This window comes from Oncorhynchus clarkii, chromosome 21 (genome assembly GCF_045791955.1).
Source record: "Oncorhynchus clarkii lewisi isolate Uvic-CL-2024 chromosome 21, UVic_Ocla_1.0, whole genome shotgun sequence".
Taxonomy (NCBI): Eukaryota; Metazoa; Chordata; class Actinopteri; order Salmoniformes; family Salmonidae; genus Oncorhynchus; species Oncorhynchus clarkii.
In genome coordinates, this window is record NC_092167.1 from 54,039,441 (window position 1) to 54,061,940 (window position 22,500).

General features: G+C 43.9%; 1 protein-coding gene across 1 annotated transcript in view; it reads right to left on the reverse strand.

Annotated features, from left to right (window-relative positions):
- LOC139379532 (sodium/hydrogen exchanger 9B2-like) overlaps positions 1-12,649 on the reverse strand; it is a 37,552-nt gene extending 24,903 nt beyond the window's left edge. Inside the window, exons 1-5 of the mRNA XM_071122350.1 lie at positions 12,584-12,649; positions 9,246-9,402; positions 6,754-6,924; positions 5,047-5,189; positions 4,814-4,941 (exon numbers count right to left, since the gene is read on the reverse strand). Of these exons, the coding sequence (XP_070978451.1) occupies positions 4,814-4,941; positions 5,047-5,189; positions 6,754-6,924; positions 9,246-9,402; positions 12,584-12,649 (665 nt within the window). The remainder of the gene's footprint in view (positions 1-4,813; positions 4,942-5,046; positions 5,190-6,753; positions 6,925-9,245; positions 9,403-12,583) is intronic.
- Positions 12,650-22,500: the final 9,851 nt, after the last annotated feature.

Sequence of the window (22,500 nt, forward strand, 5' to 3'; positions counted from 1 at the left end):
ACTGCATCCAGTTTGCTGAGTAGAGTGTTGGAAGCAATTTTGTAGATGACATCGCCGAAGTCGAGGATCGGTAGGATAGTCAGTTTTACTAGGGTAAGTTTGGCGGCGTGAGTGAAGGAGGCTTTGTTGCGGAATAGAAAGCCGACTCTTGATTTGATTTTCGATTGGAGATGTTTGATATGGGTCTGGAAGGAGAGTTTAGAGTCTAGCCAGACACCTAGGTACTTATAGATGTCCACATATTCAAGGTCGGAACCATCCAGGGTGGTGATGCTGGTCAGGCGTGCGGGTGCAGGCAGCGAACGGTTGAAAAGCATGCATTTGGTTTTACTAGCGTTTAAGAGCAGTTGGAGGCCACGGAAGGAGTGCTGTATGGCATTGAAGCTCGTTTGGAGGTTAGATAGCACAGTGTCCAAGGACGGGCCGGAAGTATATAGAATGGTGTCGTCTGCGTAGAGGTGGATCAGGGAATCGCCCGCAGCATGAGAAACATCATTGATATATACAGAGAAAAGAGTCGGCCCGAGAATTGAACCCTGTGGCACCCCCATAGAGACTGCCAGAGGACCGGACAGCATGCCCTCCGATTTGACACACTGAACTCTGTCTGCAAAGTAATTGGTGAACCAGGCAAGGCAGTCATCCGAAAAACCGAGGCTACTGAGTCTGCCAATAAGAATACGGTGATTGACAGAGTCGAAAGCCTTGGCAAGGTCTATGAAGACAGCTGCACAGCACTGTCTTTAATCGATGGCGGTTATGATATCGTTTAGCACCTTGAGCGTGGCTGAGGTACACCCGTGACCAGCTCGGAAACCAGATTGCACAGCGGAGAAGGTACGGTGGGATTCAAGATGGTCAGTGATCTGTTTGTTGACTTGGCTTTCGAAGACCTTAGATAGGCAGGGCAGGATGGATATTGGTCTGTAACAGTTTGGGTCCAGGGTGTCGCCCCCTTTGAAGAGGGGGATGACTGCGGCAGCTTTCCAATCCTTGGGGATCTCAGACGATATGAAAGAGAGGTTGAACAGGCTGGTAATAGGGGTTGCGACAATGGCGGCGGATAGTTTCAGGAATAGAGGGACCAGATTGTCAAGCCCAGCTGATTTGTACGGGTCCAAGTTTTGCAGCTCTTTCAGAACATCTGCTATCTGGATTTGGGTAAAGGAGAACCTGGAGAGGCTTGGGCGAGTAGCTGCGGGGGGGGGGGGAGCTGTTGGACGAGGTTGGAGTAGCCAGGCGGAAGGCATGGCCAGCCGTTGAGAAATGCTTGTTGAAGTTTTCGATAATCATGGATTTATCGGTGGTGACCGTGTTACCTAGCCTCAGTGCAGTGGGCAGCTGGGAGGAGGTGCTCTTGTTCTCCATGGACTTCACAATGTCCCAGAACTTTTTGGAGTTGGAGCTACAGGATGCAAACTTCTGCCTGAAGAAGTTGGCTTTAGCTTTCCTGACTGACTGTGTGTATTGGTTCCTGACTTCCCTGAACAGTTGCATATCGCGGGGACTGTTCGATGTTAGTGCAGTCCGCCACAGGATGTTTTTGTGCTGGTCGAGGGCAGTCAGGTCTGGAGTGAACCAGGGGCTATATCTGTTCTTAGTTCTGCATTTTTTGAACGGAGCATGCTTATCTAAAATGGTGAGGAAGTTACTTTTAAAGAAAGACCAGGCATCCTCAACTGACGGGATGAGGTCAATGTCCTTCCAGGATACCCGGGCCAGGTCGATTAGAAAGGCCTGCTCACAGAAGTGTTTTAGGGAGCGTTTGACAGTGATGAGGGGTGGTCGTTTGACTGCGGCTCCGTAGCGGATACAGGCAATGAGGCAGTGATCGCTGAGATCCTGGTTGAAGACAGCGGAGGTGTATTTGGAGGGCCAGTTGGTCAGGATGACGTCAATGAGGGTGCCCTTGTTTACAGAGTTAGGGTTGTACCTGGTGGGTTCCTTGATGATTTGAGTGAGATTGAGGGCATCTAGCTTAGATTGTAGGACTGCCGGTGTGTTAAGCATATCCCAGTTTAGGTCACCTAACAGAACAAACTCTGAAGCTAGATGGGGGGCGATCAATTCACAAATGGTGTCCAGGGCACAGCTGGGAGCTGAGGGGGGTCGGTAGCAGGCGGCAACAGTGAGAGACTTATTTCTGGAGAGAGTAATTTTCAAAATTAGTAGTTCGAACTGTTTGGGTATGGACCTGGAAAGTATGACATTACTTTGCAGGCTCTCTCTGCAGTAGACTGCAACTCCTCCTCCTTTGGCAGTTCTATCTTGACGGAAGATGTTATAGTTGGGTATGGAAATCTCAGAATTTTTGGTGGCCTTCCTGAGCCAGGATTCAGACACGGCAAGGACATCAGGGTTAGCAGAGTGTGCTAGAGCAGTGAGTAAGACAAACTTAGGGAGGAGGCTTCTGATGTTGACATGCATGAAACCAAGGCTTTTTCGATCACAGAAGTCAACAAATGAGGGTGCCTGGGGACATGCAGGGCCTGGGTTTACCTCCACATCACCCGCGGAACAGAGAAGGAGTAGTATGAGGGTGCGGCTGAAGGCTATCAAAACTGGTCGCCTAGGGCGTTGGGGACAGAGAATAAGAGGAGCAGGTTTCTGGGCATGGTAGAATATATTCAGGGCATAATGCGCAAACAGGGGTATGGTGGGGTGCGGGTACAGCGGAGGTAAGCCCAGGCACTGGGTGATGATGAGAGAGGTTGTATCTCTGGACATGCTGGTTGTAATGGGTGAGGTCACCGCATGTGTGGGGGGTGGGACAAAGGAGGTAACAGGGGTATAAAGAGTGGAACTAGGGGCTCCATTGTAAACTAAAACAATGATAACTAACCTGCACAACAGTATACAAGGCATATTGACATATGAGAGAGACATACAGCGAGGCATACAGTAATCACAGGTGTTGAATTGGGAGAGCTAGCTAAAACAGTAGGTGAGACAACAGCTAATCAGCTAGCACAACAACAGCAGGTAGAATGGCGATTGATTAGGCAGAGAGGGTCGGATTAACTACACACAGAGCCTAAGTGCGGCTGGGGCCGACAGATAAAACATAAACAAGCAGAATGGATTACCGTGATTAATGGACAGTCCAGCATGCATCAGCTATGTAGCCAAGTGATCAGTGTCCAAGGGGCAGCGGTGGATGGGGCAGGGAAGCTGGACTGGCGAGTGTTATCCAGGTTAGAAAACTAACAATGACCAAATAGCTTGTAGCCAGTTAGCTGGTTAGCTTCTGGAGGTTCTTGAGTGTGTTCTAAAAATGTAAAGATAATAGCGGTTCCGTATCACATTGGGTGAGGCAGGTTACCGGAAGGTATAAACAAATTAAAAATCGAAAAGGGATAGAAAGTAAATATGGGTTCAGTGAGTGTTTGGGACGCGGTGATTCAGACGGTTAGCAGGCCTGTGCTAACAAGCTAACAGTTAGTAGACGGTGCTAAACACGGTAGCAGTTAGCGGACCGGGCTAAACAAGCTAGCAGTTAGCAGGCCGAATTTGCAAGCAAGGAGATAGCAAGGGCTAGAGAGTTAGCCTTTGGGGACGTCGCGATGGGGGTATCTGTTTATTCCTCTTCATGCAGTGACATCGATGGACCGGTCGTGGGTCTGGATATTGTAGCCCAGGAGCTCAAAATGTTCCGTTTGCGATGGGAATCCGGGGATGAAAAATAAAATAAAATAATAAATAGGTCCGTTATGCTCTGGTTAGAGTCGCGTTGTTCGAACTGGCGAGAGCTTTCCGAGCTAAAGGTTAGCTGATGACCGGTTAGCTGAAGACCGCTAGCAATGTTTTGCTGAAGCTGGTAGTTAGAGACATAGAGACATACCCCAAGCGACTTACAGCTGTAATCGCAGCAAAAGGTGGCGCTACAAAGTATTAACTTAAGGGGCTGAATTATTTTGCACGCCCAATTTTTCAGTTTTTGATTTGTTAAAAAAGTTTGAAAAATCCAATAAATGTCGTTCCACTTCATGATTGTGTCCCACTTGTTGTTGATTCTTCACAAAAAAATACAGTTTTATATCTTTATGTTTGAAGCCTGAAATGTGGCAAAAGGTCGCAAAGTTCAAGGGGGCCGAATACTTTCGCAAGGCACTGTATACATGATCAAATACTAATCTTCGACTCAAATATTAAATAACTTTTTGCACATCGTTACAACAATGTATGTCGACATAATATAAGATTTGAAATGTCTATTATTTTTGAAATTTTGTGAGTATAATGTTTACTGTTCATTTATTTATTGTTTATTTCCCTTTTGTTTATTATCTATTTCACTTGCTTTGGCAACGTAAACATTTCCCATGCCAATACAGCCCTTAAAATGAATTGAATTGAGAGAGAGACAGATGGAGCTAATATTGTCTAGAGATAACACTGTGTTGAGGTGTGAGTTTACCCCAGTATGAATCCCCAGACCAAGGTCAAGCCCATCAGGAAGTGAGACATCACAGCTAATGTTGTCTAGAGGTAACACTGTGTTGAGGTGCGAGTTTACCCCAGTATGAATCCCCAGACCCAGGTCAAGCCCATCAGGAAGTGAGACATCACAGCTAATGTTGTCTAGAGGTAACACTGTGTTGAGGTGCGAGTTTACCCCAGTATGAATCCCCAGACCAAGGTCAAGCCCATCAGGAAGTGAGACATCACAGCTAATGTTGTCTAGAGGTAACACTGTGTTGAGGTGCGAGTTTACCCCAGTATGAATCCCCAGACCCAGGTCAAGCCCATCAGGAAGTGAGACATCACAGCTAATGTTGTCTAGAGGTAACACTGTGTTGAGGTGTGAGTTTACCCCAGTATGAATCCCCAGACCCAGGGCAAGCCCATCAGGAAGTGAGACATCACAGCTACTGTTGATGCCTCCACTGTACACGGTCCTACTGCCAGTCGCACACACACCGCCTTGAGTCTGCGGAGAGCCTGTTGAACACATACACCTTCAGCTGTAAAAACCCATAGAGAAAACTAACTAACTAACTAACTGACTGTCTGTGTGTCTGTCTGTCTGTCTGTGTCTGTCTGTACCGAAGGGTTGAGGCCCAGTCCAGCACGGGTCAGTATGATGGCCAGAGCGACGTTCCTCAGAGCTGCTGACCAGGTCTGCTCAATGTGGACCGCCTCAGTTACGTACGGTACGTTACGCAGCACCAGACCTGCCAGCAACATACCTGTACACACACACACACACACACACACACACACACACACACACACACACACACACACACACACACACACACACACACACACACACACACACACACACACACACACACACACACACACACACACACACACAGCATCAGTTACAAACGGGACGTTTATCAGGATGAAACCTGCAGGCCTGAGAGACACACAAGTTTAGTACATCAGTTTAGTCGACCTGTGTACCTGTATAGTAAACACAGGTATGTAGAGGTATAGTAAACACAGGTAGAGCGTCGAGCTACAAACACCAGTGTCTGCTGGGGCAATGATCATATTGTCCTCACCCATCTACACACAATACCTCATAATGACAAAACTGAGCTCCGCCTGTGGTAAATTCAATTGATTGGACATGATTTGGAAAGGCACACCTGTCTATACAAGGTCCCATAGTTGACAGTGCATGTCAGATAAAAAACCAAGCCATGAGGTGGTAGGAATTGTCTGTAGAGCTCTGAGACAGGATTGTGTCGAGGCACAGATCTGGGGAAGGGTACCAAGAACACAGTGGCCTCCAACATTCTTAAATGGAAGAAGTTTGGAACCACCAAGACTCTTCCTAGAGTTCACCGCCCGGCCAAACTGAGCAATCGGGAGAGAAGGGCCTTGGTCAGAGATGTGACCAAGAACCCGATGGTCACTCTGACAGAGCTCCAGAGTTCCTCTGAAGATGGGAGAACCTTCCAGAAGAACAACCATCTCTGCAGCACTCCACCAATCAGGCCTTTATGGTAGAGAGGTCAGACGGAAGCAACTCCTCAGTAAAAGGCACCTGACAGCCTGCTTGGAGTTTGCCAAAAGGCACCTAAAGGACTCTCAGACCATGAGAAACAAGATTCTCTGGTCTGATGAAACCAAGATGAATCCCTTTGGCCTGAATGCCAAGGGTCATGTCTGGAGGAAGCCTGGCACCATCCCTACGGTGAAGCATGGTGGTGGCAGCATCATGCTGTGGGGATGTATTTCAGCGACAGGGACTGGGAGACTAGTCAGGATCGAGGGAAAGATGAACGGAGCAAAGTACAGATAAGTCAAAACAGTCCCATTCTTCCTGTAAGTCAAAACAGTCCCATTCGTCATGTCAGTCAAAACAGTCCCATTCGTCATGTCAGTCAAAACAGTCCCATTCGTCATGTCAGTCAAAACAGTCCCATTCTTCAAGTCAAAACAGTCCCATTCGTCATGTAAGTCAAAACAGTCGCATTCTTCAAGTCAAAACAGTCCCATTCTTCAAGTCAAAACAGTCCCATTCTTCAAGTCAAAACAGTCCCATTCGTCATGTCAAAAAAGTCCCATTCTTCAAAAAAGTCAAAGTCAAAACAGTCCCATTCTTCAAGTCAAAACAGTCCCATTCTTCAAGTCAAAACAGTCCCATTCGTCATGTCAGTCAAAACAGTCCCATTCGTCATGTGAAAACAGTCCCATTCTTCAAGTCAAAACAGTCCCATTCTTCAAGTCAAAACAGTCCCGTTCTTCAAGTCAGAGGGGGATGAAACATATACAGCACTGACTAGTGGAACGTACCAAGTAAAGGGGGGAAGGGGGGCAGTGTGGGGAGTTGGATCAGTCCGACCAGTTTTCCTCCACACACAGCACAGAGAAACAAGATGATGATGCCGAACAGATTCCCCCCTGGATAACACTCCTTCTCAGTGATGGACCAGACCACCCCGAACAACAACGCTCCCAGACACACTAGATGGAGGGAGGGAGACACACAAAGGGTTAACACACACACACACACACACACACACACACACACTAGATAGAGGGAGGGAGACACACAAAGCGTTAACACACACACACACACGCACACTAGATAGAGGGAGGGAGACACACAAAGGGTTTAACACACACACACACACACACACACACATTTCAGATCTGTGATCATCTTTACCATCTTCATGATGAAGAACATGACAGAGGTCCAGTCTTTAAACAGTGTCTCAGTACCTGTGGTGATGAGATATACCAGAGGTCCAGACAGTCTTTAAACAGTGTCTCAGTACCTGTGGTGATGAGATATACCAGAGGTCCAGTCTTTAAACAGTGTCTCAGTACCTGTGGTGATGAGATATACCAGAGGTCCAGTCTCTAAACAGTGTTTCAGTACCTGTGGTGATGAGATATACCAGAGGTCCAGACAGTCTTTAAACTGTGTCTCAGTACCTGTGGTGATGAGATATACCAGAGGTCCAGTCTTTAAACAGTGTCTCAGTACCTGTGGTGATGAGGTATACCAGAGGTCCAGTCTTTAAACAGTGTCTCAGTACCTGTGGTGATGAGATATACCAGAGGTCCAGTCTCTAAACAGTGTCTCAGTACCTGTGGTGATGAGATATACCAGAGGTCCAGACAGTCTTTAAACAGTGTCTCAGTACCTGTGGTGATGAGATATACCAGAGGTCCAGACTCTAAACAGTGTCTCAGTACCTGTGGTGATGAGATATACCAGAGGTCCAGTCTTTAAACAGTGTCTCAGTACCTGTGGTGATGAGGTATACCAGAGGTCCAGTCTTTAAACTGTGTCTCAGTACCTGTGGTGATGAGGTATACCAGAGGTCCAGTCTCTAAAAAGTGTCTCAGTACCTGTGGTGATGAGGTATACCAGAGGTCCAGTCTCTAAACAGTGTCTCAGTACCGGTGGTGATGAGATATACCAGAGGTCCAGTCTTTAAAAAGTGTCTCAGTACCTGTGGTGATGAGGTATACCAGAGGTCCAGTCTTTAAACTGTGTCTCAGTACCTGTGGTGATGAGGTATACCAGAGGTCCAGTCTTTAAACTGTGTCTCAGTACCTGTGGTGATGAGGTATACCAGAGGTCCAGTCTCTAAACAGTGTCTCAGTACCTGTGGTGATGATGTATACCAGAGGTCCAGACAGTCTCTAAACAGTGTCTCAGTACCTGTGGTGATGAGGTATACCAGAGGTCCAGTCTCTAAACAGTGTCTCAGTACCCGTGGTGATGAGATATACCAGAGGTCCAGTCTCTAAACAGTGTCTCAGTACCTGTGGTGATGAGATATACCAGAGGTCCAGTCTCTAAACAGTGTCTCAGTACCTGTGGGGATGAGGTATACCAGAGGTCCAGACAGTCTCTAAACAGTGTCTCAGTACCTGTGGTGATGAGGTATACCAGAGGTCCAGTCTCTAAACAGTGTCTCAGTAACCGTGGTGATGAGATATACCAGAGGTCCAGTCTCTAAACAGTGTCTCAGTACCTGTGGTGATGAGGTATACCAGAGGTCCAGACAGTCTCTAAACAGTGTCTCAGTACCTGTGGTGATGAGATATACCAGAGGTCCAGTCTCTAAACAGTGTCTCAGTACCTGTGGTGATGAGATATACCAGAGGTCCAGACAGTCTTTAAACTGTGTCTCAGTACCTGTGGTGATGAGATATACCAGAGGTCCAGTCTCTAAACAGTGTCTCAGTACCTGTGGTGATGAGGTATACCAGAGGTCCAGTCTCTAAACAGTGTCTCAGTACCTGTGGTGATGAGATATACCAGAGGTCCAGTCTTTAAAAAGTGTCTCAGTACCTGTGGTGATGAGGTATACCAGAGGTCCAGTCTCTAAACAGTGTCTCAGTACCTGTGGTGATGAGGTATATCAGAGGTCCAGTCTCTAAACAGTGTCTCAGTACCTGTGGTGATGAGGTATACCAGAGGTCCAGACAGTCTCTAAACAGTGTCTCAGTACCTGTGGTGATGAGATATACCAGAGGTCCAGTCTCTAAACAGTGTCTCAGTACCTGTGGTGATGAGATATACCAGAGGTCCAGTCTCTAAACAGTGTCTCAGTACCTGTGGTGATGAGGTATACCAGAGGTCCAGTCTCTAAACAGTGTCTCAGTACCTGTGGTGATGAGATATACCAGAGGTCCAGTCTCTAAACAGTGTCTCAGTACCCGTGGTGATGAGGTATACCAGAGGTCCAGTCTCTAAACAGTGTCTCAGTACCTGTGGTGATGAGGTATACCAGAGGTCCAGTCTCTAAACAGTGTCTCAGTACCTGTGGTGATGAGGTATGCCAGAGGTCCAGACGGAGCCTTTAAACAGTGTCTCAGAGGGGCGGTCCGGAAGGGGGTGGAGTTAGAATCTATCACTGTGATGTCATTACACCTCGTCTCCTCACCCATAGTGCACTGGTCGTTCGCCACACCCACAGCCTGGGGGGTGAGTGTGGGGGGGGGGTCAGAGTTAATAGTTTTTCTGTGGTCCAAAAGACAATATATTTCCTATATAGTGCACTACTTTTGACCAGAGCCCAGTGTAGATAGTGCACTACTTTTGACCAGAGCCCAGTGTAGATAGTGCACTACTTTTGACCAGAGCCCAGTAAGAGGAATATGGTCCCATTTGGGACGTAGCCAGTGTCTTAAGGTCCGCTTGGTAAACAGTCCTACACCTGGTGCTGCTCAACATTTTAATGTATCTGTTTGGTTCTGAATGGTTAATTCATGTTCTGAATAGGTTCTGTATAGTTGCTTCTGCTACTCCCTGTAAATGACTGAATAATACTTTAAACCTGTTAAACAACTGAATCAGAGCTGAGTAACTGAATCAGAGCTGAGTAACTGAATCAGAGCTGAGTAACTGAATAAGAGCTGAGTAACTGAATCAGAGCTGAGTAACTGAATCAGAGCTGAGTAACTGAATCAGAGCTGAGTAACTGAATCAGAGCTGAGTAACCGAATCAGAGCTGAGTAACTGAATCAGAGCTGAGTAACTGAATCAGAGCTGAGTAACCGAATCAAAGCTGAGTAACTGAATCAGAGCTGAGTAACTGAATCAGAGCTGAGTAACTGAATCAGAGCTGAGTAACTGAATCAGAGCTGAGTAACTGAATCAGAGCTGAGTAACTGAATCAGAGCTGAGTAACTGGATCAGAGCTGAGTAACTGGATCAGAGCTGAGTAACCGGATCAGAGCTGAGTAACTGAATCAGAGCTGAGTAACTGAATCAGAGCTGAGTAACTGAATCAGAGCTGAGTAACTGAATCAGAGCTGAGTAACTGAATCAGAGCTGAGTAACTGAATCAGAGTTGAGTAACTGAATCAGAGCTGAGTAACCGAATCAGAGCTGAGTAACCGAATCAGAGTTGAGTAACCGAATCAGAGCTGAGTAACCGGATCAGAGCTGAGTAACTGGATCAGAGCTGAGTAACTGGATCAGAGCTGAGTAACCGGATCAGAGCTGAGTAACTGAATCAGAGCTGAGTAACTGAATCAGAGCTGAGTAACTGAATCAGAGCTGAGTAACTGAATCAGAGCTGAGTAACTGAATCAGAGCTGAGTAACTGAATCAGAGCTGAGTAACTGAATCAGAGCTGAGTAACTGAATCAGAGCTGAGTAACCGAATCAGAGCTGAGTAACTGGATCAGAGCTGAGTAACTGAATCAGAGCTGAGTAACTGAATCAGAGCTGAGTAACCGAATCAGAGCTGAGTAACTGAATCAGAGCTGAGTAACTGAATCAGAGCTGAGTAACTGAATCAGAGCTGAGTAACCGAATCAGAGCTGAGTAACTGGATCAGAGCTGAGTAACTGGATAAGAGCTGAGTATCAGAGTAACTCCCTGTATATAACTGAATCAGAGTAACTCCCTGTATATAACTGAATCAGAGTAACTCCCTGTATATAACTGAATCAGAGTAACTCCCTGTATATAACTGAATCAGAGTAACTCCCTGTATATAACTGAATCAGAGTAACTCCCTGTATATAACTGAATCAGAGTAACTCCCTGTATATAACTGAATCAGAGTAACTCCCTGTATATAACTGAATCAGAGTAACTCCCTGTATATAACTGAATCAGAGTAACTCCCTGTATATAACTGAATCAGAGTAACTCCCTGTATATAACTGAATCAGAGTAACTCCCTGTCTATAAATCTGAATCAGAGTAACTCCCTGTATATAACTGAATCAGAGTAACTCCCTGTATATAACTGAATCAGAGTAACTCCCTGTATATAACTGAATCAGAGTAACTCCCTGTATATAACTGAATCAGAGTAACTCCCTGTATATAACTGAATCAGAGTAACTCCCTGTATATAACTGAATCAGAGTTACTCCCTGTATATAACTGAATCAGAGTAACTCCCTGTATATAACTGAATCAGAGTAACTCCCTGTATATAACTGAATCAGAGTAACTCCCTGTATATAACTGAATCAGAGTAACTCCCTGTATATAACTGAATCAGAGTTACTCCCTGTATATAACTGAATCAGAGTAACTCCCTGTATATAACTGAATCAGAGTAACTCCCTGTATATAACTGAATCAGAGTTACTCCCTGTATATAACTGAATCAGAGCTGAGTAACTCCCTGTCTATAACTGAATCAGAGTAACTCCCTGAATATAACTGAATCAGAGTAACTCCCTGTATATAACTGAATCAGAGTAACTCCCTGTATATAACTGAATCAGAGTAACTCCCTGTATATAACTGAATCAGAGTAACTCCCTGTATATAACTGAATCAGAGTAACTCCCTGTATATAACTGAATCAGAGTAACTCCCTGTATATAACTGAATCAGAGTAACTCCCTGTATATAACTGAATCAGAGTAACTCCCTGTATATAACTGAATCAGAGTAACTCCCTGTATATAACTGAATCAGAGTAACTCCCTGTATATAACTGAATCAGAGCTGATTAACTCCCTGTATATAACTGAATCAGAGCTGATTAACTCCCTGTATATAACTGAATCAGAGCTGAGTAACTCCCTGTCTATAACTGAATCAGAGTAACTCCCTGTATATAACTGAATCAGAGTAACTCCCTGTATATAACTGAATCAGAGTAACTCCCTGTATATAACTGAATCAGAGTAACTCCCTGTACATGCCCATATATGACAGTGACGGCTAGGTCCTCTGCTACAGTGGTTTTTAAACCTCCTCAGGGACCCCAGACGTTTCAAAATGTTGTTTTAGGCCTCAACCACTTCCTCTATTCTATATTATTAGCTGACAAGTTGAATCATGGCAATAATTCAAGGTCTTGTACTCAGACAGACAGACAGACAGACAGACAGACAGACAGACAGACAGACAGACAGACAGACAGTATAGATAAACAGACAGACAGACAGACAGACAGACAGACAGACAGACAGACAGACAGACAGACAGACAGACAGTATAGATAAACAGACAGACAGACAGACAGACAGACAGACAGACTAGATAAACAGACAGACAGACAGACAGACATCAGAGAGAGATAGAGAGAGAGGATAGAGATGGAGAGGATAGATAGAGAGGATAGAGATGGAGATGATAGATAGAGAGGATAGAGATGGAGAGGATAGAGAGATGCTACAGAACCTCAGTGTCTTTATGTTGTTCTCCATCCTCCTCCATCCGAGAGTAGCGCTTACTGTCCAATTCCATCTCTGATGCTCACACAGGTGTGATAACATAGACACACTGACCATTTGAGGAGAAATACACACTCACACACGACTGATCTCCCACACTGACAGCCAGAGAGACAATGGAACAACAGAAGTCAATGACTAATATCTCACTCTGGCAGCCAGGGACACAATGGAACAACAGAAGCAGTCTGTGCCTTCTCATACACTGATGAGAGTGACTGCGTGCGTGTGTGTGAGGGAGTGTGTGTGTGTGTGTGTTAGCCAGTCAGAAAGCCAAATATGTACACATGTCATCCATGTCATTTAGTTTCAACCAGGTGGCCAAAACAATACTGACAATAACACTCTGTTATTATATTGTTGAGCCCTGCCTTGTAACAGTATAATCATCGAATCAGGCGCACACACACACACACACACACACACACACACACACACACACACACACACACACACACACACACACACACACACACAGAGAGAGAGAGAGAGAGAGGAAGAAAGAAAGAAGATAAAGAGAGGGAAGAGAACAGGAGAAGGGAAATCAACAGAGAGGTAAACACAGGTATGTAGAGGTATGGTAAACACAGGTATGTAGAGGTATGGTAAACACAGGTATGTAGAGGTATGGTAAACACAGGCATGTAGAGGTATGGTAAACACAGGTATGTAGAGGTATGGTAAACACAGGTATGGTAAACACAGGTATGTAGAGTTATGGTAAACACAGGTATGGTAAACACAGGTATGTAGAGGTATGGTAAACACAGGTATGTAGAGGTATGGTAAACACAGGTATGTAGAGTTATGGTAAACACAGGTATGTAGAGGTATGGTAAACACAGGTATGTAGAGGTATGGTAAACACAGGTATGTAGAGGTATGGTAAACACAGGTATGTAGAGGTATGGTAAACACAGGTGTGTAGAGGTATGGTAAACACAGGTATGTAGAGGTATGGTAAACACAGGTATGTAGAGGTATGGTAAACACAGGCATGTAGAGGTATGGTAAACACAGGTGTGTAGAGGTATGGTAAACACAGGTATGTAGAGGTATGGTAAACACAGGTATGTAGAGGTATGGTAAACACAGGCATGTAGAGGTATGGTAAACACAGGTATGTAGAGGTATGGTAAACACAGGTATGGTAAACACAGGTATGTAGAGTTATGGTAAACACAGGTATGGTAAACACAGGTATGTAGAGGTATGGTAAACACAGGTATGTAGAGGTATGGTAAACACAGGTATGGTAAACAGGTATGTAGAGGTATGGTAAACACAGGTATGTAGAGGTATGGTAAACACAGTTATGTAGAGGTATGGTAAACACAGGTATGTAGAGTTATGGTAAACACAGGTATGTAGAGGTATGGTAAACACAGGTATGTAGAGGTATGGTAAACACAGGTATGTAGAGGTATGGTTAACACAGGTATGTAGAGTTATGGTTAACACAGGTATGTAGAGGTATGGTAAACACAGGTATGGTAAACACAGGTATGTAGAGTTATGGTAAACACAGGTATGGTAAACACAGGTATGTAGAGGTATGGTAAACACAGGTATGTAGAGGTATGGTAAACACAGGTATGGTAAACACAGGTATGTAGAGGTATGGTAAACACAGGTATGGTAAACACAGGTATGTAGAGGTATGGTAAACACAGGTATGTAGAGGTATGGTAAACACAGGTATGGTAAACAGGTATGTAGAGGTATGGTAAACACAGGTATGTAGAGGTATGGTAAACACAGGTATGTAGAGGTATGGTAAACACAGGTATGGTAAACAGGTATGTAGAGGTATGGTAAACACAGTTATGTGGAGGTATGGTAAACACAGGTATGTAGAGTTATAATTTTGCACGCCCAATTTTTCAGTTTTTGATTTGTTAAAAAAGTTTGAAATATCCAATAAATGTCGTTCCACTTCATGATTGTGTCCCACTTGTTGTTGATTCTTCACAAAAAAATACAGTTTAATATCTTTATGTTTGAAGCCTGAAATGTGGCAAAAGGTCGCAAAGTTCAAGGGGGCCGAATACTTTCGCAAGGCACTGTATACAGTGCCTTACAAAAGTATTCACCCCCCCAGGGCGTTTTTCCTATTTTGTTGCATTACAACCTGTAATTTAAATTGATTTTTATTTGGATTTCATGTAGTGGACAAATACAAAATAGTCCACAGTGAAATGAAAAACAATTACTTCTTTCAAAAAATAAATTAAAAAAGAAACGTAAAAGTCGTTCATATGTATTCACCCCCTTTGCTATTAAGCCCCTAAATAAAATCTGGTGCAACCAATTACCTTCATAAGTCACATAATTAGTTAAATAAAGGCCACCTGTCTGCGATCTGAGTGATTGGAGTGTCTGTCCATAGGACCACATTTAGCCTCCCACAGAGCTGGGCTTTACGGAAGAGCAGCCAGAAGAAAGTTAGCAAACACGTTTGGTGTTAGCCAAAAATCGCTCTGTCTGGCGCAAAACCAACACGTCTCATCACCCCGAGAACACCATCCCAGCATCATGCTGTGGGGATGTTTTTTATCGGTAGGGACTGGAAAACTGGTCAGAGTTTAAGGAATGATGGATGGTGCTAAATACAGGGAAATTCTTGAGGGAAACCTGTTTCAGTCTTCCAGAAATTTGAGACTGGTACGGAGGTTCACCTTCCAGCAGGACAATGCCCCTAAGCATACTGCTAAAGCAACACTGGAGTGGTTTAAGGGGAAACATTAAAAATGTATTGGAATGGCCTGGTCAAAGCCCAGACCTCAATCCAATTGAGAATCTGTGGTATGACTTAAAGATTGCTGTACACCAGCAGAACCCATTCAACTTGAAGGAGCTGGAGCAGTTTTGCCTTGAAGAATGGGCAAAAAATCCCAGTGGCTAGATGTGCCAAGCTGATGGAGACATACCCCAAGAGACTTGCAGCTGTAATTGTTGCAAAAGGTGGCTCTACAAAGTATTGACTTTGGGGGGGCTGAATAGTTATGCAGCGCTCAAGTTTTTTGTCTTATTTCTTGTTTGTTTCACAATATAAATATTTGGCATCTTCAAAGTGGTAGGCATGTTGTGTAAATCAAATGATTCAAACCCAATTCCAGGTTGTAAGGCAACAAAAAAATACCAAGAGACTTGCAGCTGTAAAATACGGGCCACTGTATACACATTCTGATACCGACTATATATATATATATATACATATATATATATATATATAATAAACTGGTCTTAAACACATCTAAAACTAAAAAGCATTGTATTTGGTTAAAACATTCTGTAAGACCTAAACGATGTCATAACTTCCATCGATAAGAGACAATACGGGGCTTTACAATACGTCTTCATCGACCTGGCCAAGGCTTTCGACTCTGTCAATCAGCACATTCCTATCGGCAGACTCAATAACCTTGGTTTCTCAAATGACTGCCTCGCCTGGTTCACCAATTACTTCTCAGACAGAGTTCAGTGTGTCAGATCGGAGGGCCTGTTGTCCGGACCTCTCTATGGGGGTACCACACGGTTCAATTCTTGGGCCGACTCTTTTCTCTGCATACATCAATGATGTTGCTCTTGCTGCTGGTGATTCTCTGGTACACCTCTACGCAGACAACACCATTCTGTATACTTCTGGCCCTTCTTTGGACACTGTGTTAACTAACCTCCAGATGAGCTTCAATGCCATACAATTCTCCTTCCGTGGCCTCCAACTGCTCTTCAATGCAAGCAAAACTAAATGCATGCTCTTCAACCGATCGAAGCCCACACCCGCCCGCCCGTCCAGCATCACTACTCTGGACGGTTCTGACTTAGAATATGTGGACAACTACAAATTCCTAGGTGTCTGGTTAGACTGTAAACTCTCCTTCCAGACTCACATTAAGCATCTCCAATCCAAAATTAAATCTAGAATCGGTTTCCTATTTTGCAACAAAGCATCCTTCACTCATGCTGCCAAACATACCCTCGTAAAACTGATCATCCTACCGATTCTTGACTTCGGCGAGCTCATTTACAAAATAGCCTCCAACACGATACTCAGCAAACTAGACGTAGTCTATCACAGTGCCATCTGTTTTTCACCAAAGCCCCGACCTGTATGCTCTCGTTGGCTGGCCCTCGCCTCATAATCGTCGCCAAACCCACTGGCTCCACGTCACCTATAAGTCTTTGCTAGGTAAAGCCCGGCCTTATCTCAGCTCACTGGTCATTATAGCAGCACCCACCCGTAGCACGCACTCCAGCAGGTATATCTCACTGGTAACCCCCAAAGCCAATTCCTCCTTTGGCCGCCTTTCCTTCCAGTTCTCTGTTGCCAATGACTGGAACGAATTGCAAAAATCACTGAAGCTGGAGACTCATACATCCCTCACTAACTTTAAGCAGCTCACAGATCATTGCACCTGTACAAAGCCCATTTGTAAATAGCCCATCTGTAAATAGCCCATCCAACTACCTCATCCCCATATTGTTATTTATTGTTGTTGCTCCTTTTACTGTATGTATGTATTTATCTTGCTCCTTTTACTGTATGTATGTATTTATCTTGCTCCTTTGTACCCCAGTATCTCTACTTGCGCATTCATCTTCTGCACATCTACCATTCCAGTATTTAATTGCTATATTGTAATTACTTCGCCACTATGGCCCTATTTATTGCCTTACCTCCCTAATCTTACCTCATTTGCACTCACTGTATATAGAGACTTTTTCTATTGTATTATTGACTGTATGTTTGTTTATTCCAAGTGTAACTCTGTGTTGTTGTTTGTGTTGCATTGCTTTGCTCTATCTTGGCCAGGTAAATGAGAACTTGTTCTCAACTGGCCTACCTGGTTAAAAAAGGTGATATAAATAAATTAATAAAAATACCTCAACTGGACATGTGCATAAATGACCAAGTTGAGGAAGATAAACTCCTAGGAGGAGTTAGTTAATACGAGTAACATTGGATGGTCAAGTCTCATGGTCAAGTCACATTGACAAAGTTGTGGTGAAGATGGGGAAAGGTATGTCTGCTTTAAAAAAGGTTCTGCAAATTATATATTTTTTTACCCTTTTATATCCTCAATTGGTAGTTACAGTCTTGTCACATCACTGCAACTCCCCTACGGACTCCTGAGAGGCGAAGGTAGAGAGCCATGCGTCCCCCAAAACACAACCCTGCAAATCTACACTGCTTGCTTAACCAGCCACAGCAATGTGTCAGAGGAAACACCATACAACTGGCGACCGTGTCAGCGTGCATTGTTCCTGGCCCGCCACAGAAGTCGCTAGAGCGCGATGGGACAAGGAGATCCTGGCCGGCCAAACCCTCCCCTAAACCAGGACGACACTGGGCTAATTGTGCGTTGCCTCATGGGAACCCGGTCGCAGCCAGGTTAGAGACACAGCCTGGGATCGAACCCGGATCTGTAGTGACGCCTCAAGCACTGCAGTGCCTAAGACCGCTGCGCAACTCAGGAGGCCAATGTTCTTACGATTTTTACGCAAAGATAAACTATGCTAGTTGTTTGGATCTTGTCCCATCTTGATTACTGTGCGGTAATATGCTCATGTGCAGCAAAGAAAGAACTAGCAAAGCTGTGACTGGCTCATAACAGAGCAGCCCGCCTTGCCTACGTAGAACATCAAGAACATGCCAGTCCTTCCTGTTTGAAACATCAACAACATGCCAGTCCTTCCTGGTTAAAACATCAACAACATGCCAGTCCTTCCTGGTTGAAACATCAACAACATGCCAGTCCTTCCTGGTTGAAACATCAACAACATGCCAGTCCTGCCTGGTTGAAACATCAACAACATGCCAGTCCTTCCTGGTTGAGGTTAAAACATCAACAACTTGCCAGTCCTTCCTTGTTGAAACATCAACAATATGCCAGTCCTTCCTGGTTGAAACATCAACAACTTGCCAATCCTTCCTGGTTGAGGTTAGAACATCAACAACATGCCAGTCCTTCCTGGTTGAAACATCAACAACTTGCCAGTCCTTCCTGGTTGAAACATCAACAATATGCCAGTCCTTCCTGGTTGAAACATCAACAACTTGCCAGTCCTTCCTGGTTGAAACATCAACAATATGCCAGTCCTTCCTGGTTGAGGTTAAAACATCAACAACATGCCAGTCCTTCCTGGTTGAGGTTAGAACATCAACAACATGCCAGTCCTTCCTGGTTGAGGTTAGAGCATCAACAACATGCCAGTCCTTCCTGGTTGAAACATCAACAACATGCCAGTCCTGCCTGGTTGAAACATCAACAATATGCCAGTCCTTCCTGGTTGAAACATCAACAACATGCCAGTCCTTCCTGGTTGAAACATCAACAATATGCCAGTCCTTCCTGGCTGAGGTTAAAACATCAACATTATGCCAGTCCTTCCTGGTTGAAACATCAACAACATGTCAGTCCTTCCTGGTTGAAACATCAACAACATGCCAGTCCTTCCTGGTTGAAACATCAACAATATGCCAGTCCTTCCTGGCTGAGGTTAAAACATCAACATTATGCCAGTCCTTCCTGGTTGAAACATCAACAACATGTCAGTCCTTCCTGGTTGAAACATCAACAACATGCCAGTCCTTCCTGGTTGAAACATCAACAACATGTCAGTCCTTCCTGGTTGAAACATCAACAACACGCCAGTCCTTCCTGGTTGGAACATCAACAACATGCCAGTCCTTCTGGTTGAAACATCAACAATATGCCAGTCCTGCCTGGTTGAAACATCAACAACATGCCAGTCCTTCCTGGTTGAAACATCAACAACATGCCAGTCCTTCCTGGTTAAAACATCAACAACATGTCACTCCTTCCTGGTTGAAACATCAACAACATGTCAGTCCTTCCTGGTTGAGGTTAAAGCATCGACAACATGTCAGTCCTTCTTGGTTGAAACATCAACAATATGCCAGTCCTTCCTGGTTAAAACATCAACAACATGTCAGTCCTTCCTGGTTGAGGTTAAAACATCGACAACATGGTTGAGGATTGACCAGAGTTTCTTCTCTTCTGGTTTTAATCAAATAATATTAATTTCAGACACCAATGCATACCTCACGATACGATATTATCACAATATGTATTGCTATTCTCACAAATCTATACATATTGTGATTTGATACTGGGATTTTATTGTGATTCGCCGTTCCAGACATTTCTCTCCATATGTCTGCTGCAGAAAGACAAGAGAAAATTAGTTTTGATCAGTCATGGAAATGAGTGCTTAAAACAACATGACTTCCTTTTTTCTATTTACAAAGATGGAGAACAAGTTTTGAAGGACAAATACTGAAGTTTTGGTACAGCCAACTAGAGCAAAAATAATATTGCGATATTGTCAAAATGATACAATATAGTGTCAAAGTAATATCCCAATGGGCCTCCCAAGTGGAGCAGCGGTCTAATGCACCGCATCACAGTGCTTGAGGCGTCAAAAGAGACCATTGGTTCGATCCCAGGCTGTGTCTCAACCTGTCGTGTCCGGGAGACCCATGAGACGGCGCACAATTGGCCCAGCGTCGTCCGGTTTAGGGGAGGGTTTTGGGGGTTTTGGTTTTTGGGTTTTGGGTTCTGCAAGCTGACTTCGGTTGCCAGGTGGACGGTGTTTCCTCCAGCACATTGGTGCGGCTGGCTTCTCGGTTAAGCAAGCAGTGTGTCAGGGTTGTGTTCGGGGGGATGCATGGCTTTCGACCTTCGCCTCTCCTGAGTCCGTAAGGGAGTTGCAGCGATGGGACAAGACTGTAACTACCAATTGGGAGAAAAGGGGTAAAAAAGAAAAATATTTCAATATGTGGCATTATCGTCCACTCCGTTATCCTCGGTAATTTTTCATCCAAGTTGTCAGACCTCTATGTTGATAGACAAACACGCACTTTACGGGATTCAAAATTACAATGCTGTCTTTCGTAATTTGTCCAGATATACACTACCGCTCAAAAGTTTTAGAACACCTACTCATTCAAGGGTTATTCTTCATTTTTAAAATATTTTCTACATTGTAGAATTATAGTGAAGACATCAAAACTATGAAATAACACATATGGAATCATGTAGTAACCAAAAAAGTGTTAAATAAATCAAAATATATTTTGGATTTTAGATTCTTCAAATAGGCCCCCTTTGCTTTGATGACAGCTTTGCACAAGCTTGGCATTCTCTCAACCAGCTTCATGAGGTAGTCACCTGGAATGCATTTCAATTATCAGGTGTGCCTTATTAAAAGTTAATTTGTGGAATTTCTTTCCTTCTTAATGCGTTTGAGCCAATCAGTTGTGTTGTGACAAGGTAGGGGTGGTATACAGAAGATAGCCCTATTTGGTAAAAGATCAAGTCCATATTATGTAAATAACAGCTCAAATAAGCAAAGACAAATGACAGTCCATCATTTCTTTAATTCATGAAGGTCAGTCAATACGGAAAATGTAAAGGAATTTGAAAGTTTCTTCAAGTGCAGTCGCAAAAACATGGACACCATATAGGGTACAGAGTATAATTTGGGACAGAGTTCCTAACATTGACACCATATAGGGTACAGAGTTCCTAACATGGACATCATATAGGGTACAGAGTATCATTTGGGACAGAGATCCTAACATGGACACCATATAGGGTACAGAGTATCATTTGGGACAGAGTTCCTAACATGGACACCATATAGGGTACAGAGTATCATTTGGGACAGAGTTCCTAACATGGACACCATATACGGTACAGAGTATCATTTGAGACAGAGTTCCTAACATTCTGCAGCGATAAACCATCCCATCTGGTTTAAGTTTAGTGGGATTATCATTTGTTTTTCAACAGGACAATGACCCAACACACCTCCAGGCTGTGTAAGGGCTATTTGACCAAGATGGAGAGTGATGGAGTGCTGCATCAGATGACCTGGCCTCCACAATCACCCGACCTCAACCCAATTGAGATGGTTTGGGATGAGTTGGACCACAGAGTGAAGGAAATGCAGCCAACAAGTGCTCAGCATATGTGGGAACTCCTTCAAGACCATTGGAAAAGCATTCCAGGTGAAGCTGGTTGAGAAAATGCCAAGAGTGTGGAAAGATGTCATCAAGGCAAAGGATGGCTATTTAAAGAATCTCAAATATAAAATATATTTAGATTTGTTTAACAATTTTTGGTTACTACATGATTCCATATGTGTTATTTCATAGTTTTGATGTCTTCACTATTATTCTACAATGTAGAAAATAGTATAAATGTAAAATAAACCCTTGAATGAGAAGGTTTTCTAAAACTTTTGACCGGTAGTGTACATGGATGGTTAGTGTCAGCATGTCATGTCCAAGTTTGCTAATCTTGCAAATGAAAAAATCATTAAAGTAGTTGGCAATATCAGTTAGTTTAGTGATGAATGAGCCATCTGATTCAATGAATGATGGAGCTGAGTTTGCCTTTTTGCTCAAAAATTCATTCCAAAGCTTTTTAATATAATTTTTTGTCATTTATCTTCGTTTCAGTTTCTTTTTGTTTTTATTTAGTTTTGTCACGATTTGTCAACTTGCAGTATGTTTGCTAATCGGTTGTGCAGCCAGACTTATTTGCCATTCCCTTTGCCTCATCCCTCTCAAACATTTTTCAATTCCTCATCATTTCTTCTTCTTCTTCTTTTGATTCAGTTTGGTTTCAGTGAGGACACACACGAACCAGAATGTGTTAGTTGCATTGTTTGTAGTATGTTTTAGTTGTATTTGACGTTTTTAATTTGCGTGACTGTCCTTGTCGATCAGTGAATCAGTGATTTGTTACTTGTGTAATGACTCGCTAGGTGTTGCTGAGAGGAAGTCATCGAGAAGGAATAACAACAGAAGTCCAACACAGCTTAAACCAG